The sequence below is a fragment of the Herpailurus yagouaroundi genome, unplaced genomic scaffold (genome assembly GCF_014898765.1).
Source record: "Herpailurus yagouaroundi ecotype Mexico unplaced genomic scaffold, PumYag 184, whole genome shotgun sequence".
Classification (NCBI taxonomy): domain Eukaryota; kingdom Metazoa; phylum Chordata; class Mammalia; order Carnivora; family Felidae; genus Herpailurus; species Herpailurus yagouaroundi.
In genome coordinates, this window is record NW_024412415.1 from 10154352 (window position 1) to 10173238 (window position 18887).

General features: G+C 38.8%; 1 protein-coding gene across 9 annotated transcripts in view; it reads right to left on the reverse strand.

Moving 5' to 3' along the window:
* The window catches only part of TP53BP1 (tumor protein p53 binding protein 1), a 99062-nt gene that overhangs the window by 59544 nt on the left and 20631 nt on the right, over positions 1 to 18887 (reverse strand). For 8 of the 9 annotated variants that reach the window (XR_005795796.1, XM_040492472.1, XM_040492471.1 and 5 more), the window contains exons 2-8: positions 11794 to 11983; positions 11036 to 11220; positions 10737 to 10830; positions 10231 to 10315; positions 1949 to 2082; positions 1217 to 1375; positions 710 to 839 (exon numbers count right to left, since the gene is read on the reverse strand). Coding sequence is in view for 8 of the 9 variants with exons in the window: in XM_040492472.1 (XP_040348406.1) it covers positions 710 to 839; positions 1217 to 1375; positions 1949 to 2082; positions 10231 to 10315; positions 10737 to 10830; positions 11036 to 11220; positions 11794 to 11800 (794 nt within the window). In the remaining variant the exon portion in view is untranslated. Of the gene's footprint in view, positions 1 to 709; positions 840 to 1216; positions 1376 to 1948; positions 2083 to 8322; positions 8459 to 10230; positions 10316 to 10736; positions 10831 to 11035; positions 11221 to 11793; positions 11984 to 18887 lie in introns of those variants that run through there. The other variant, XM_040492473.1, reaches the window with a different exon arrangement.

An 18887-nucleotide genomic window follows, 5' to 3' on the forward strand; every position in this document is an offset into this window, starting at 1 on the left:
AACAACTTCTCTTGATAGTCAACTTGTTCAGGACTCCATTCCCCACCATTTGTATTGAAGGAAGTTATAAGAAAATACTGAATGCTTATTCATCACCTCTCCCAAACTGGAAGCATCCCACTTTTCCTCTGCCATATCCAAACGTGAGCTGTTGACCAGAGGCAATGCAGTTTGGGACATAATAATCACCAGAGGCACAGCAGAAGGATAAGCCCAATTCCTACCAATTCCACTATAGGACTTGGGAAAAGAATACGTCCATAGCTATACCATAAACTATTAGATGTAGGATACATGAGGACTCAAAGCAATCTGGCTGTTCCTCAATTATAAGAACAGTAAATTTTCAAATATAATATTCATGTGATTCCTCATAACACTAGAGACAGAGAAGATAGGAACTCCTCCCACAGAGACAGTGTCTCTGTAGACAAAGATCAGAGAGGAATGACAACCAAAGATTAAGGAGTCATGCTTACAATTACGGCAACAATAAAATGGCTTTGTAATATGCCTAAAGATAAGGACACGGTTAAGAATTCATAAATAGTTTCCACTTGACCAGAAATATGCACAGTACAAGGGGGGAGGAAAATCAATAATTTCTAAAAATGTTTCCATCTAGCCAAGTCAAACAAGTATGAAACTTAAAAATACTTTCTAGAAACTATAAAGTACTATAACAGAAACCTAAAAGAGCAGAGTTTACCTTGCAGGTGGTGAACTTTGCTCATCTACCACATGTACATCCTTACTGGGCTGTGCTACCACAGGGACATCCTTGCTGGGCTGTTCTGCCATGGGCATATCTTCATTGGACTGTTCTTCATGCTTAATTGCTTGAAGTTTTAGAAGACAGGAAGGAGATACTTAATTTTCCAAAGTACTAGAAGCAGTCCCAGATGCTTTTTTAAAGGCAAAGATTTAACAAAAGAAGTCCAATTTGAAAATATAAACAGACATCAATGCAAAAAGAAAATAAGCAGTAGCCTTAATCAAAACTAACCAAACCAAACTAAAACAAACCTTACCAAAACTCTTAATCTGCAACCCATCAACTAACAAGTATTTGCCAGACAACTCTGCAACCTTACTATACTAACTTGATTATATTAACCTAGTAGTTATAAACTGTATTAAGGAATGAATAACTAGTTCTAGCTTAGGAGGAAAACGCTTATAAACAATTCCAAATGCCAAAAAACATGTTTCATACCAATATTAGCATCCACATCAGACAGCCCAGTGTAACTAGAGTTGGTAGTTACTGACAGTACAGGCTCTTTGTCTACTTCATATGTCACAGTATGTTCTTCAACATCCTGGCTCTGGGAGAGTTCCAGAACTCCAAAGCCCAACTGTGATGAGGCAGGATCTAGAAACAAAACCCCAAGAAGTTAGGTAGCATCCCACAATATTATGCACTGTGTAAGGTCCTGTCCCTTAGCAAAACAAAAAGGTCATTTTAAGTCCTTCACAAGAAAGCCCTGCCTCCAAAGTTTTTCAAAATAAACTCAAGAATAAAGGCACTAAAAGTGAAAGGGAAAAATACATAACAAAACAAAAATTACATATTCTAAAACCTTCTGAGCACCTAACATATAGGTAGACTATGTCTACTTTCTGAAGATATACATAAACCATACCCACACACACAGTAATTCAGATTATACTTCCACCCACAAAGCATACATTCCCAAAATATTTGAAAACCAAATGTAACAAGAAAAAGAGTCAATATGCAGAAAGAGAGCTATCCAATGAGCATCAAATTCCTGAACATCAAATTAGGGGGAATATCTTAGACAAATGCGATTTTCTTAATGACTATCCTCATTTTAATGATGAGAAATCTATAACCTGACAACAAAGAGAAATTTGGATATCTTCATGCTTATGTGAAAGGGACTTAGAACAATCTACTATCTAGATAAAGGCATAAAGCTACCTTCAGCACCAAGGGAGCGTGTGGTAGTATCATCTCTAATATCTTCTTCCTTTTCCTCCTTCTCCTTCTCTTCTACCTCTTCTTCTTTCTCTTCTCCCACAGGAGGAGCAGATTCCACTGACATTCCCAAAACACTACATGGAAAGACACAATCATGTGTTCTCAGATAGGTTGGGACACTTTGCTCAAAGCACTCTTCTAAATTTATTGTAACAGCCCACACACCAACCACCTCTTACGCAAATGTGAAAAAAGTAAAAAGCCTCGCCCCCATCAGTGCTTCTTTCTACAGAAAGCACCTGAAAGGATAACAACTCAAAACGCTGCACTGAATTAAAGAACACAAATATTTAACAGAAGAAAGGAATAAACACATTTGAGTTTTCACTTTCTCTGAAAAAATATAAACAGGGAGAGAAAAACCTTACTCTCAAGAGAATAACTGACAAGTGACACAGTAAGATATGCATTGGATATGCAGTGAAGGGACTCAAAGATACATCAGCTGAACCAGACACAGTTCACCAAAATATTTAAGAAAAATTTTTAATGTTTATTTATTTTTGAGAGAGAGAGAGAGTGAGTGCGGGGGAGGGTCAGAGAGAGAGAGGGACACAGAATCCGAAGCAGGCTCCAGGCTCCAAGCTGTGAGCACAGAGCCTGACCCGGGGCTCGAACTCATAGACCACGAGATCATGGCCTGACCCAAAGTCAGAAGCTTAGCCGACTAAACCACCCAGGGTCCCTACACAAAAATATGTTGGTATGAAAATCTTAGACTACATACATAGAACCAGAATGTCTGAATAAAATTCTGGTAAAAGGCCTGTATATTTAGAAGAAGTTAAGATTACAGGTCAAAAAACATAAAAGTAAAAGACAACAATCAGGAAAAAATACTACAACAAATAGAACAAATTAACAGTCTCCCTAAAATGGAAGGAATTCACATGAAGAACCCCAAGACATAGGTGAACAGACAGACAACTCATAAAAAAGGAATATAAGTATCTTAAACATGTAGGAAAATAGAGAAAACAACTGTTGCCCATCAAATTGGGAAAAAAAAATTGTCAATACTATACTACTATTCAGTGCTACCCAAACCTGAGATAAGCACTATCATATACTGTTTAAGAGACTCAACCATTGAGTTTACTATAAACTAATAGAATGTTTCTGGAGAACATTTGGAACATTTGGAAAAATGTTTCTAAAAAAACCTCCAAAACAATGTATACACCTAATAATTCCTTTTTTTTTTTAATATTTTTTTTAAATTTTTTTTTAAACGTTTATTTATTTTCAAAACAGAGAGAGACAAAGCATGAACGGGGGAGGGTCAGGGAGAGGGAGACACAGAATCTGAAACAGGCTCCAGGCTCTGAGCTGTCAGCACAGAGCCCAACGCGGGGCTCGAACTCACGGACCGCAAGATCATGACCTGAGCCGAAGTCGGCCGCTTAACCGGCTGAGCCACCCAGGCGCCCCTACACCTAATAATTTCAATAATTTCAATTTTAAGAAATAATTTGAAATGTAGAAAAATCCTTGTGCAAACTTATTTCTCAATGTTTACTGTAATTAAGAGATACCTAGGGGCGCCTGGGTGGCTTAGTCAGTTAAGTGGCCAACTTCAGCTCAGGTCATGATCTCGTGGTTCATGAGTTTGAGCCCCTCTTTGGGCTCTGTGCTGACAGCTCAGAGACTAGAGCCTGCTTTGGATTTCGTGTCTCCCTCTTTCTCTGCCCCTCACCCACTCACCCTCTGTGTCTCTCTCATAAATAAACATTAAAAAAATTTTTTTTTAACTTTTAAAAGAAAAAAACTTCAGTAAACTTATTAAGAGTTTTAACTGTCGGGGCGCCTAGGTGGCTCAGTCGGTTAAGCAGCCAACTTTGGCTCAGGTCATGATCTCACAGTTCATGAGTTCAAGCTCCACATCAGGCTCTGTACTGACAGCTCAGAGCCTGGAGCCTGCTTCAGACTCTGTGTCTCCCTCTGTCTCTGCTCCTCCCCCACTCATGCTCTGTCTCTCTCTCTCTCTCTCTCAAAAAAAGAATAAACGTTAAAAAAATTAAAAAAAAAAAAGTCTTAACTGTCATGGGAAAAACTCCATGTTGTTAAGCAAAAAAGTCAGCAAACACAAAATTTTACTCTACACATGTCTGCTATCAAGTGTGCACACAAAAAAAGAAGGAAAATATGTCAAAATGTTTACAGCAATTAGCCTCTGGGTGGCAGAATTATAGATAACATTTTTTGCTTCCTTGAAGCTTTCTACACATTTAATTATTTCATATAAAGACTACTAAGCAGAACTATAATGAGCATAAAGAGGTGAAAACATAAATTTGCAAAGTTAGGGGACCATGATCCAAGGAAAAGGGACTAGTAAAGATTTTCACACACAAAAAATAGAACATTACCTATGTAACCAGGAAGACTAGTTACATAACCTCAGGAAATATAGCCCCAAGTTGAGTTTCTTGGGAAACAAAGTCCAAGAGCAAACATGACAAAATGTAGAAGAGCCATGAAAGACAGCACAAACCACATACTTTGGTTCTTCTTCAGTCTCCTTTAGTGGTTTTCCTTCATGTCCCTCCCTGACCTCTAAGTTCAGTGAGTCCTTGGAGCTCTTCTCCATCTTTACTCACCTCCTTAATGATCTTACCCAGGCTCATGGCTTTGAATATCATCCACATGCTTATGACTTTGCAATTTAAATCTCCAGCTTAAGACATTCCCCCTGAGCTCCATCCAGACTTGCACATCATCAAGTGTCTCCAATTGTTTATTGAAAAGGCAGCTCAACTTCAACATGTCTAAACCTGACCTTCTCCTCTTGCAGTCTTTTTCCATCTCATCTAGCAGCAACCCCATTCTTCTAATACTCAAACCAAAAATGCAGAATCATCGTTACCTCCTTCCTCTCATACTCCACCATCCAATCAGCCTTTGAATCCTATTTTCAAAAAACCCAGAATCTCACCACTCCTCATCTACTTCTACTCTGGTGTAGCCACAGTCATTTTGCCTAAATTATTTCAATAGTCTCCTACTTGGTTGTCCTGCCTCTGCCCTTGCTCCTCCTTCAGTCCATTCTCCTTTTTAATTTAAATGGATTTTAAATTTTGTCTCCAGCTTTATCAAGGTACAATCAACAAATAAAAATTGTACCCTCTTCTGTCTACTCTTGATCCAGCAGCCACAGTGATCCTATTAAAATCTAAGTCAGATCATGTCATTCCTCTGTTCAAAACCCTTAAATGCCTTCCTATCTCAACAAGAGTAACAGCTGACTTCCTCACAGTAACCCATAAGGCCTTACATTTTCTGGTTCCCCTTACTTTTCTGACCTCTTCTCCCAATTCTCTCCATCACTCTACTCCAGCCATGCTAAACTCCTTGCCATTTCTCAAATATTCCAGGCACACTCCTAACTCAAGGCCTTTGCACTTGGCTGTTCTCTATGCAATGATTGCACTTACCCCAGATAACAGCAGAGATCACTTACTTAAGAACTTTCTTAATGTTTTTTTTTATTTTTGAGAGACAGAGCACGAGCAGGGGAGGGGCAAAGAGAGAAGGAGACACAGAATCCAAAGCAGGCTCCAGGCTCTGAGCTGTGAGCACAGAGCCCTATGCGGGGCTTGAACTCATAGACCTTGAGATCATGACCTGAGCCAAAGGCGGACACTTAACTGACTGAGACACCCAGGCACCCCACTCAAGAACTTTTAATCAAATGTGTTATCAGCCAAGCATTCCCTAAGTCACCCTATCTAAACTTGCAACTCCTTTGATGTTTCCTATCCCCTTCTCTGCTATATTTTTCTCTTCAGCCCTTATCAGTTTCTAACATACTATTTACTTATTGATCATGTATTGCTATATCCCATACAAGAATGTAAGCTATATTAAGGTCTACGATTTTTTTTTCTGATCCTCTGCATCTCCAAAATTCAACAATGCTTGGCATATAGGAAATATCCAATAAATATTTGTAAAATGATCAGGTGAATCCAAACAGGCTTGAAATAAATCAGATTATAGGCAAAAAACCCCAGTCCTAATGGTTAAACTTTTCTCCACTGTCTAAAGCTAATGGAAAGGAAAACAAAGATTTAAATACATTATTTAGAAGTACATGGGGCGCCTGGTGGCTCAGTCGGTTGAGCGTCCGACTTCGCTCAGGTCACGATCTCACGGTCCGTGAGTTCGAGCCCCGCATCAGGCTCTGTGCTGACAGCTCGGGGCCTGGAGCCTGCTTCAGATTCTGTGTCTCCCTCTCTCTCTGGCCCTCCCCCCGTTCATGCTCTGTCTCTCTCTGTCTCAAAAATAAATACATGTTAAAAAAAAATTAAAAAAAAAAAAAGTACAAAAGTAGCTGACAGAAAAACTAAAATAATTATCAATAATTGGGAGCGTATGGAGTTAAATCCTCATCTTTCATTATGGAATTCAATTGTCTTAATTTGATAAAATAAGAAATGGCAGTATTAGTTTTACAATATTGTAAAATATTAGTTTTACAACAGTATTGAGCACCAGGAAGATAACCTCTCCAAGAAGTTAAAACACACTTACAGCGTAGCCTCTGTGAAAGGACACCAAGGGTGGGAAAGGACTCTGCTTTTAATTATGTTATTTTTTTTTTTTAATTTTTAAAAATTTTTTTAACGTTTTATTTATTTTTGAGAGAGGGAGAGACAGAGCATGAACAGGGGAGGGTCAGAGAGAGGGAGACACAGAATCTGAAACAGGCTCCAGGCTCTGAGCTGTCAGCACAGAGCCCAACGTGGGACTCAAACTCACGGACCGCGAGATCATGACCTGAGCCGAAGTCGGCCGCTTAACCGACTGAGCCACCCAGGCGCCTCAATTATGTTATTTTTAAAATAAATTATGTATTTATATTACTCTGTTAAAAATATTTGACAGATTTCACTAAAATTAAAAAACCGCTCTGTGAAAAACCTTCTGAAGAGGATGAAAAGATAAACTAGAGTGAGAGAAAATATGTGCAAACCAGATAGCCTACAAAGGACTAATAACTAGAATATATAAAGAACTCTAAAAACACAATTTTTAAAAATCCAATTAGAAAATGGACAGAAGACATGAACAAACATTTCCTTGAAAAGGATGTACAGATGGCAAATAAGCACATCAAAAGATTTTCGACATCATTTGCCACTAGGGAAATGCAAATTAAAATAATGTGATATCACTACATATTTATCAGAACGGTCATAATAAATTGTGACAACACCAAATGCTGGTAAAAATGGAGAGAGACTGGATCTCTTACACTGATAGTGAAACTATATAATGGTATAGTTACTCCAGAAAGAGTTTGGCAATTCTTAAAAAACTAAATATACAACTACCAAACAGCCCAGCAATTTCCCAATGGCCATTTATCCCAGAGATAGAAAGATTATGTTCACTTAAAAACTAGCACACAAAAGGTCAGAGCAACTTTATTTGCAATAGCCAAAACCCAGATCAATCCAGCTCTCCTGCAACAGGTAAACGGTTAAACTGTGGTATATCCATACCATGGAACAACTACTGGGCAATAAAAAGTAATGAACCACTAATATATGCAACAATTTGGACAGATCTCCCAGGAGTTATGCTGACTGGGGGTGGGGGGGGGGGAGCGGGGAGGGAAGCCAATCCCAAAAGGTTAATGTATGATCCCATTTACATAACATTTCGAAATGACACAATATTACAAAGGACAGTCTTAATTAGCGATTGCCAGGAGTTCAGGTAAGACAAAGAGGTGAACATGGTTATAAAAAGGCAGATACAGAGGTAACTAGGCTTTATAAAAATTCACATACATGAATACAAGTAAAAGTGGGGAAACTTAAATCATTCAGTAGATTTTATCAATACAGATATCCTGGTTAATATACTATAGTTTTGCAAAACGTTACCATTTGGGCAAAGTTTATAAAGGATCTCTACATACTATTTCTTACAACTGCATGTGAATCTATAATTATCTCAATTTTTTAAAATGTTTAACAGAGAAGGGCACCTGGCTGGCTCAGTCAGTGGAGCATGCAACTCTTGATCTTGGGGTTGTGAGTTAGAATCCCATGCTGGATGTAAAGAATACTTAAAAATAAAATCTTTAAAACAATAAAATGAAATGTTTAACAGGGAAATAAAACAATCTATATTTCTTTAGTATATTTTAGGATGCTCCATGTTTAGGACCATCAGCTTAGATCAACCGAACACTAGGTAAGAGAGGAAGATTTTTTTGGAATTTTATGCAAAAAGTTCACAAGCAGCTTTTTAAAAAATACTTGCATTAACGAATAAATACATACAAACGGAGATCAATATACCTGTGTTTTGAAGAACTTTCATTCTCTTGGAATCAACCCCAAATCCTTTCTAGATTCATGGCCTTTGCACTTGCAGTTCCCTCTGGAAAGCTCCTCCTCCCACCAGCCACTCTTCTCCCCAGCTCTTCAAACATGTCTAACAAATTCATATTTATAGTTTAGATCACATTCCTCAAAGAGGCTTACCCCTATCACACAGATTAGGTCATATTTTCTTTCTTTCCTCCCTCTTTGAAATAACAGTTGTAACTGAATAGCTGTTTATGTAATGATTTAACACCTTTCTCCCTGTTAAATTATAAGTTCCATGATGGCAAAGCCCCTTTAAAACACCTTACCACAGCGCCTGCACATTTCCTGAATGTAAACGTTCAAGGTTTTTTGGTTTTTGTTTTGTTTTGTTTTTTTAGGGAAAGGGCAACACATCAATGCAAAAAGGGAAAAGTGATAGTATGGGACTTCTCTAACACCACTGCTTCACTTATGAGGGGTATACATACTTCCTGCCCCCACTGGTTCAAACCAAGGTGCTGGGCCACAAAAACACAAATAACTTTGGCACATGTTCACTTTAAAGTATCATAAATTTAAATGCCTACAGAAAGCAAAACAAGGTAACAAAAAGGGGTGAGGTGACTAAGAACAAAAGTAAAAGTACTGCAATAAAAGATGAATAATTAACTTCAGTGTGCATGTACAATAGTGAATTGTAGGGACTATGACAGACCAGAGCACTCATGCTCACCTATGCAGAGGTTAGCTGCTACTCACAGCTCCAGGCAAATGTTCCCAATAATACAAAAGTTGCATTACCTCTGGACTAGTAATGCCAGAAGCTGAAAATCCAAGTTTTATGTAAAATTTCCCCATTTAAAATTCTATCAATTATTTCAAATATATTTTACAACCATGTGTGGGCCAAAGACAAGCCACCTGCAGGTCAAAATAAGCCCACCAATTTGCAGATTGTTCCAAAGCACCCACTAATAATTTGGGAGAAAAAACTTATGTGCAAACAGAGTATTAAATAGAAAGCAAAAAAAAAAGGGGGTTGGAGGGCATTTATTTTTTACATAAAACCACAGTCTTTCACCACCTCAACCTGACATTCTCCTCTTTGACTAGCTCCCTTTTCCTACTCAGCCACCACAAGGCTCCTGAAGTTATCTAAGTTCTCTTTTGATTTTAGTAATTTTAGGCAGAAGACTAAGAAGCACTGAATAGTAAAAAAGAAAGAGAAGGCGCTGGAGTCAGGAGGGCTCAGAGCTCAGTTGCCACTTATAAGCAATATATTCTAGAATAAGTTATCTAACATCTTCACCCATCAGTTTCCCCCTCTATGTAATGGAAAGAATATAATGTCTTCACTGTACAGCTGCTCTAAGGATGAAATTAAATGGGAATATGTATCAAACATCCAATCCTGACAGAGGATCCTATCCTAACAGAGGATAAACTCAAAAAATGGACAATGTAAAACTACCCATAAGACAAAGTAAAAATTGAATACTGTTTAGGGTATGAATTAATAAACATCCTGGGTCTAAAACTGGTAATTTAGCTGGTAGATGGAAAGCATGCCTAATAGTTTTGATAATATGCCTAAAAATTTTTTGATTATTTTTTCCATTAGGTCATATCTATGCTAAGAATGAAGAATGATTATTTATTTTATGTGTACAATACAACTCACAATTTGAATAATACAAGTGTAAAAAATGTTATTACCTTCGCAAAAGAGGTTCTGGCTATCAGTACTAATGTACCAGTGAATATGATCCTCAACTCCCACTATCTAATTCACAAAAATAAGATTAATCCCTTTATCGTTGGGATGAGGCAATAGGTACAGATAAAAGAAATGATCCATTAATAAATTTAAATAAATTCCTTCCAACACTAGTATACCTGGTTGTCCTGTTTGGCTGAGGTAACTGTTCAATGACCTGACTGATGGTACCACCTGTGTCCAAATGAGAAGAATCCATAGGGTCTGAAAAAAAAGAGTGGACATTAGTACAAAAGGCATTTACTACCAAACTTTAATACAAATTCAGAAATGTAGACAATATCAATCTAATCATCTACATTAAAAAATCAACTTTCTGGGGCACCTGGATGGCTCAATCGGTTAAGCATCCAATTTCAGCTCAGGTTGTGAGTTCAAGCCCTGCATCAGGCTCTCTACTGTCAGCACAGAGCCGGCTTTGGATCCTCTGTCCCCCTCTCCTTCTCCCTCTCTGCCCCTTCCCCTCTGGGTCTCTGTCTCTCAAAATAAATAAATAAGCTTAAAAAAAAACAAAAAACTTTCTGAGTGCTTTATACGCATTCACCACAACCACATAATGTTTAGATCCACCCAGTTACAACAAGAGCACTCTTGCAAAAGGGACTATTAGCTTTAAACATCTTACCTGCAGCTTTGTTTTCTTTCAGATGCTCATTGAACCCACTATTACTATCTCCTTGTTCTTCTCCAGCTGTTTGTTCAGGATTGGACACAACATCCTAAAAAACATACATACATAATATCCCTACTACATATGGAATAATCCAAAATAAGGCATACTTTTGTGAATGTGTTGATTTTGTTTTTCCAACCAATTTTATCCAAAAGATAGAGATCTCCTAAGTACTTAGATTTGCTAATTGTTCTTGATTAGATAAAAAAATAATTTTTCCTCAATCCTTTCCAAACAAGATTATCACTCACCAACACAGGATTCTCTTTGTGTGTCTGTAGATTAGGAAGGTGTCGAGATAGCAGACTAAAGCGAGAACCAGAATCATCTTCTAGAACCTGGCTTTCAGGCTGAGAATCTTCAATTATCAGGCAAGGAGTGTCTTGCTGAGAGAAATCTGAATCCAACTGACTTCCAGTAGGGTCCATCTGCTCCCCTGGTATGGAATAACAAAAGATCAGTTCTGTGTAACCTACTAGCTTTCCTCTCGCAGTCTGAGCTTAAATAATGGGGCGGAGGTGCAAGAACTAGAAAAAAGGACCAGTCTAGGACTCCGATTAGATTATATTTATAATCGCTGCACTTTTCCTATCAAACCTCCCAAGGCCTTATTTCCTCGTTATTTACTATCAGTCTGCCAATCCTTCTCTTCCTCTTCTTTTCCATCACCTTCCCGTAGACACCCTTTCCCCTCCTTCCTAACCTCTTCTCTCCCCGCCTCTTTTTCCATCCCCCACAACTCTCCCTACGTCTTTCTGGCGCCTCTACCGCCCCCCAAAAGGCTGCTTTGTAATCTCTGTTCGCCAGAACACTCACAGCCCTTCACGTTTACTCAAGACCACCCAGCCTTCTTAGCTACTGCTTCCCCACCCCCTCCTCAGGGCCCTCCAACCCTTTCCCCGTCACCGCCGCCATGCTTGCCACCCCGCCCCCTCCGGTCAGCCATCCCTTCAGACCCGAAACCCAAGCCTTCAGAGCTCACTGCGCCCCCACTTTCTGCAAACGGTACCAGGCATCCCGGCGGGAGATCACTCGCGCTCGAGCTAGAGGTCTCTGCACGCTCCCCAGATCCCTCCAGCTCGATCCCCAGGTCGCCGCTGTAGCCACCGCCGCCACCGGCCGCGAACTCCCCCTTTTCCCGTCGCGTCACGCAGTACCGGCTCGCCCATTCGCTGTTGCTGCCCGCCACTCAAGAAGCCCTGTGGATGATTCGAGGTTGAGGCAGAGTGCCCCGCCCCACGTAAGAAAAAGGAACACCGCGGCGTGTTTCCATGGTAGCATGGACGTTGCAGGCCCTCCCCCTAGTACAGCCAGAGAATGACAGTATCCTTGAACCGAAGGGACCTTGAGAGGGCGTGAAATATATTCCCCTGCCTCCAGGACAATTGTGTGTACCACTACTCAGATAGAAGAGACTTCTTTTCTATCGTTCATGCACTTTGAGGCCCCTTCTCTTACCTTCTTCCGTAGAAAAGCAGAGGGTTCCCCAATTTCTAATAAAAGGGCAAAGACGAGGATCCAGGATGGCTAGTACTTCAAGAGTTGGTGAAACTGAAGACAGACAGGATGCTTGGGGTTTTACCTGTGTCACTTAGAATCCCTTTTGTGGGCCTCTAACTGAATTCGAGGGCCTCACATTATGCCTCTGACAGGTTAGGTTTGGTTTGGGTTTTTTTTTTCCTTTACATTGTCTGAGGTCCCCAATAAAGCATATTTTTTCCCATTGCCCTCTGCAGTCTGGAACGTAGGTCAAGCTTCACATTCGCTTATCATTGCCCTCTCTTTTATGAGATTGAAACCTAAGGAGACTATAGCCCCAGACCTTTTTTTTGCACTTCCCATTGAATTAAGCAGGGTGATTCTCAGACTCCGTGGAGAAGAGAACAGCTGCCGCCCCTTTAACTACATGACCTCAAAAATCCCTCCCAAGCCTTGAGAGTCTATTATCCTAATTATGGTGCCAGGGTCTTATAGAAGGTGTGGCAGCTGGGACTTGTTTTAATGAACTAGACACCATAAGGAATATATGCTTTCTTTTATTTAAGTGGTGGTTGGATCTAGAATGGAATTCTAGCTAGAGCAGCTGTCAGTGGGGAAAGTACCTAGCACACCGCCAAGCACATACATAGCTAGCTTTCAGTAGGAGGTAGTTTTCTGTCTCTACCCCAGGTTCAGAATGACTTAGGTATAGCCCAATCATGATTTTCCAATATTCTAAATGCCCAATTTAGTACCTTATATAAACTAAGAGAAAGTGGAGCTTCCTATAAATCAGTCTTCTCCCTGCTTTTATAAATTACAGTGATCACATTTTTTAAAACAAAAATCAAAGCATATCATGTGAATATATGCTACTTATGGAAACAAAAGGACAGAACCTTTGAAATGAAACTGTCCTGAAAAACCTAGAATCTGTTGTTGCTGTAACTAGAATACAATTAGGGTCCCTGGAATGTTTTAATAGTGGAACAAAAATAGAATAGAACACACAGAGACACATCCCACTTCTTAATCTTGAAATCATTTATAATTGATTCCTCCTTTCCTCCACTCCTAATGCTGCAGAAGACCAGTGACCAAATAAATTTAATCCTGAAAGCACCAGGGCAGGTCGATATTAAAAACACTAGGTAGACAAAGTAAATTCATCTGCTCCATTTGTGAGGGCTCAAACAACGAGTTCCTATTGTGGGCAAATCTTGATCTCAATTCCCATAAAAATACCCCAAAAGTCACTACACTTTTGCTCTTTTCTGTCCTGCTATTGCATTTCCCCTCCCCAAGTAAGACATAAATAAATAGGCCTTCTTGATTATTTGAAAAGCAAATTGCATGTGTTTGTTAAAACTCACAAAACTCTACACCAAAAAGGGTAAATTGAACCTCAATAAACATGACTAAAACTAAATAAGTAAATAAGACTGAGCCATTCCCATTACCAAATAAAACTGTGAAGAAAAACGGTGAATTCCTTGTTAGGCAGTATAACAATTAAATTAATCATTACATTACCCAGAAAGATTAGAAAATGCAGGCAGGATGGTTACCTGCTGAGACTGACTGATTGTGGTTAGATGAGCAAAAGGCCTTTGTTGACTCCTAGGCTGCAAAGGACATCAGCACCGCTACCCACCTGCATGTACATCTTTAGCTAAGCCACCTCAGTAGAGAGAAATCTAATCTACCTCTAAAGACAAGAAAATCCTATCAGACTTTATGTTAACTCACTTTAAAATTTAATAAACCTCATTGTCAGAAATTTTTATTCCAATCATCTAACCTAAATCCTTTGTTCTAGAACTTAAAGCCATTTCCTCTCATATTGTCTTTAATTGACAATTCATTTTAAAACCTGGATAAATTTTTGTATGGCTGGAATCATTTCACCTGGTCCAATAATTCCATAATATATTTCAACCAAGGAAACAATAAATAGAAGTGTTATAAATCTAATTTGTTAGTCTTTTTCTGAGGTCTTCTCACAGACTTCTCTAAGCAAAAGAACCCCAGGTGGCTTAAATCTACCACACAGACACTATTTACCAACCTTTAAATTTGCTTCATTATTTTCGTCTGGAAACTCAGTTTGGGAGTTCAGTGGCAGAGAACCTTACTGATGATACGACAAATACTGAATTTGATGAAAAATTATTACATATCCCTTTTAAGCAGCAATACTCAAGTATTACATTCTGACTTATATTTATATATAATTGATTTCAACCCCTAAGATGCCTTCTGTTGTACCTGGACCTATACAATCATGTCCAGTCATATACCAATGATATAATTAATAACATGTATCATATTTTCACTATATGGCAGGCATTGTGGTCTGTTTTACATTCATTACCTCACCTAAAAGCCTCATAACTCTCTGAGGGTTACAGATGAGAGCACTAAGGTTTAGAGATGAGATAATTTGTGTAATGTGTTAGAGCTAGCAAGGGAGAGGGTCAGAATTTAAACACAATCCCTAGTGTTCTAGGAATTCATAAGAATAAATTAAAATAATATGAAGAAAACAGAGGAGAAATTGAAAAGTTGTCAACTCCACATCCTTATGTAGAAGTTAAGTCAACAAAGAGGTGATGATATAATTAAAATGTGAAAGCAAATTGCTTAAGGTACTCAAAAATTGCCTATGATACTATATTATCTTCCTAACAATAGGCTGATAGACCTGGTACCTGCAACGCCTGTAGTGGAAGCAATCCCACTGGTCTGTATCTTATCTCTACAGAACTTCCTCCTGTTAATTTTAAGTAAATTTTTTTTAACTCTTTTTTTTTTTATTAACGTTATTTATTTTTGAGACAGAGAGAGACAGAGCATGAACAGGGAGGAGCAGAGAGAGAGGGAGACACAGAATCTGAAACAGGCTCCAGGCTCTGAGCTGTCAGCACAGAGCCCGATGCGGGGCTCGAACTCACGGACCGTGAGATCATGACCTGAGCCGAAGTCGGACGCTTAACCGACCAAGCCACCCAGGCGCCCCTTAAGTAAACTTTTTATTTTGAAAAAAATTTCAGAGCAACAGAAAAGTTGCAAAAATAGTATAATTAAAAAATAGTATAATGATCTCTTTTATAAACCCTTTCACCTAGATTCACACATTGTTAACATTTTGCCACATTACTCCTACTCAGTTTTTTAATTGTAATGTTAAAATATATATAACATAACATTTATTGTTTTAACCATTTTTAAGTGTACAGTGCAATGGAAATAAGAGCATTCATGGTTATGCAACCATTACCACCATCCATCTCCAGAATTTTTTCATCTTCCCAAACTAAAACTCTGTACCCATTAAGCACTTACTCCCCATTCCTCCTTCCCTCCAGCCCCAGGCAACCACCATGCTACTTTCTGTCCCCATGAATTTAACAACTGTAGGTACCTCATATAAATGGAACCATACAATATTTGTCCTTTTGTGTCTGGCTTAGTTCATTTAGCATAACGTCCTTGAGATTCATCCATGTTGTAATCTTAGAAGCTTGTGTCAGAATTTCCTTCCTTATTAAGGCTGAATAATAGTCCACTGTATGCATATATCACATTTTTAAAAAATATTTTACTGTTAAGTAATCTCTCTACCCAACATGGGGCTCGAACTCATAACCTCAAGATCAAGAGTCACATGCTCTACCAACAGAGCCAGCCAGGTACCCCTGTATAAATCCCTGTATATTTTGTTTCTCATCCTCGTTCATTGTAACCCACTTTTCTAATCTCTCCAGAGCCCCAATTTTGCCACACCCAAGTATCCATGAAACCCTGGAAGCACATTAGCAGAGCACACTGCCCCTTACATCCAGTGGCATTTTCTAGCCAGCCAATCAGCAATAGGCCTTATCAGCTTGAGTCTTCCTCAAACACACAATACCAAGCATAATTGTGACAGTAGTATTAGCTGCAGTTTTCTCCCTCCCACCTTTTCAAACATCTAACCTAAACAGTTGAACTCAGAAAAAAAAAAAAAAAAAAGGCTGGGGTTCAACTCCACCAGGAGCCACTTGGCCGCTTACCTGGAAACAGAAACGAAACATTATGGTATGGAGGAAGTGGGTGTTGGACGGAATCTTTGCCCATGTGAATACTGATGGAGACTACCATCCTCCCTTTGGTTTATTCCTCCTTTTCTAGCACTACTCAAATCTCCGTATCCTGGTAGCATCTTTCCTCCATTTTACTCTCCTATCAAGCTCTTGGACTTTCTGTTTCCTTCCCCTCCAAATTCCATTTTCTCCACACACACCAGTAACTCTATAATCCTTTGCAATCTGGCTCCAACCTCCATAAACCTGGTGCCTACCACAATTCCAGGCACAAAGCAGTTACTCTAAAAATCTTTGTTGATAACCAATTCTGAAAATTTCCTGTCAAATCACCTCATTAGCTTTGACTTTTATAGTATACGATGGTGTTCCTGATTCCCTCCTCCTTAAATTCTCATTCCGTGACTCCAGAGTTCCTGGCTTTCCTCCCTCTCAGCTTTCTTTCCAATCCATAACTTCCTGGAATCCAGTACTACAGGATGAGAATTAAGAATTAAGAGAGGTATCAACATGCTACAACATGGATGGAACTTGAAAACATTATGCTAAGTAAAATAAGCCAGACACAAATGGACAAATATTGTATGATTCCATTTATATTATGTACATAGAATAGGCAAATTCATAGAGACATAAAGGAGAATGGGGGGGGAAGGAGGAAAAGGGAAGTTATTGTTTAAGGGGTACAGAGTTGTAGTTTGGGAAGATGAAAAAGTTCTGGAGATGGATGGTAGTGATGGTTGCAGAATGTGAATGTACTTAATGCTACTGCACTGTACACTTAAACATGTTTAAATTGGTAAAGTTTATGTTATATGTATTGTACTACAATTTAAAAAGTTTTTGAGGGGCGCCTGGGTGGCACAGTTGGTTAAGCGTCCGACTTCAGCCGGGTCACGATCTCGCGGTCCGTGAGTTCGAGCCCCGCGTCGGGCTCTGGGCTGATGGCTCAGAGCCTGGAGCCTGTTTCCGATTCTGTGTCTCCCTCTCTCTCTGCCCCTCCCCCGTTCATGCTCGGTCTCTCTCTGTCCCCCAAAAAATAAAATAAACGTTGAAAAAAAAATAATAAAATAAAATAAAATAAAAGGTTTTTGAATGAGACAAAACTAAATTTCGGTATTTAAAGATACACACCTGGGGCGCCTGGGTGGCGCAGTCGGTTAAGCGTCCGACTTCAGCCAGGTCACGATCTCGCGGTCTGTGAGTTCGAGCCCCGTGTCAGGCTCTGGGCTGATGGCTCAGAGCCTGGAGCCTGTTTCCGATTCTATGTCTCCCTCTCTCTCTGCCCCTCCCCCGTTCATGCTCTGTCTCTCTCTATCCCAAAAATAAATAAACGTTGAAAAAAAAAATTAAAAAAAAATAATAAAGATACACACCTAAGTCATAAATAATAATAATAATAATAATAATAATAATAATAACAATAATAATAATAAAGAAACTATATGATTAACAATAAAAGTCAGAACTAGTGGTTAATTTTAGAGGAGCTAAAGAGGTTTTAATTCTTTTTTTTTTTTTAAGGGGTTTTAATTCTTTAAGAGGCAGGGGTGGTGATTGGAAATGTTCTAATTTTATTACCAGGAGCATTAACAGGTATACTATGTATAATTCATACCTTTGCACATTTATATTTTATTCATTTTTATGTGGGTTACATTTCATAATAAAGATGATTTAAAATAGGGGCGCCCGAGTACCTCAGTTGGTTAAGCGTCCAACTCTTGGTTTTGGCTCAGGTCATGATCTCATAGTTCCTGAGACTAAGCCCCGCTTGGGATTCACTCTCTCCTCTCTCTCTCTCATTCTCCCAAAATAAATAAACTTTTTTTAAAAAAGGTGATTTAAAATAAATAAATGTCACTGATGCCAAAACTAGTAATGTGGTGGAAAAGAAGGTACTTACAAAGTCTCAAAGTATCTCCCTAAAATGTATTAAATTATTACAAACAGAAAGTAGTACATTTGCAGTGAAAAAAAATTCATGTTCACCAACGTAACCAAATGATTCCAGTTAACATCACTAGTAATGGGACAAAATATCATCATGTGTCACTTGATATGATGCACCGAGAAGGAAATAACATCACTTTAATTGTATTCCTGCCAAAAATTTATTACCTGAATCTGACCATGAGGAGACATCACATAAACCTAAATTGATGGATGCTGTACAAATAACTAGCCAATATTCTTCAGAGGGAGACATAGGAAACAAAGAGAGAGAGAGAAGAGAAAAACATGCCAAGATCAACAATGACAAAGAAAGACTGAGGAACTGAATCAGATTTGAGCAGACCTAGGAGATAAGACCCAAGACCATCAAATGCAACATGTAATCCGGAACTGAACCCCAGACAAGAACTCGGTTTTCCTTCTGCTACAAAGAACTCTAATATTAGCACTGATGATATCCGAATAAGGTATGTAGATTATATAATAGTGTTGAATCAATGTTATCTTCCTGATCTTGTAGTTGAAAGAGAAAGAAGGAAAGAAAGAAAGAAAGAAAGAAAGAAAGAAAGAAAGAAAGAAAGAA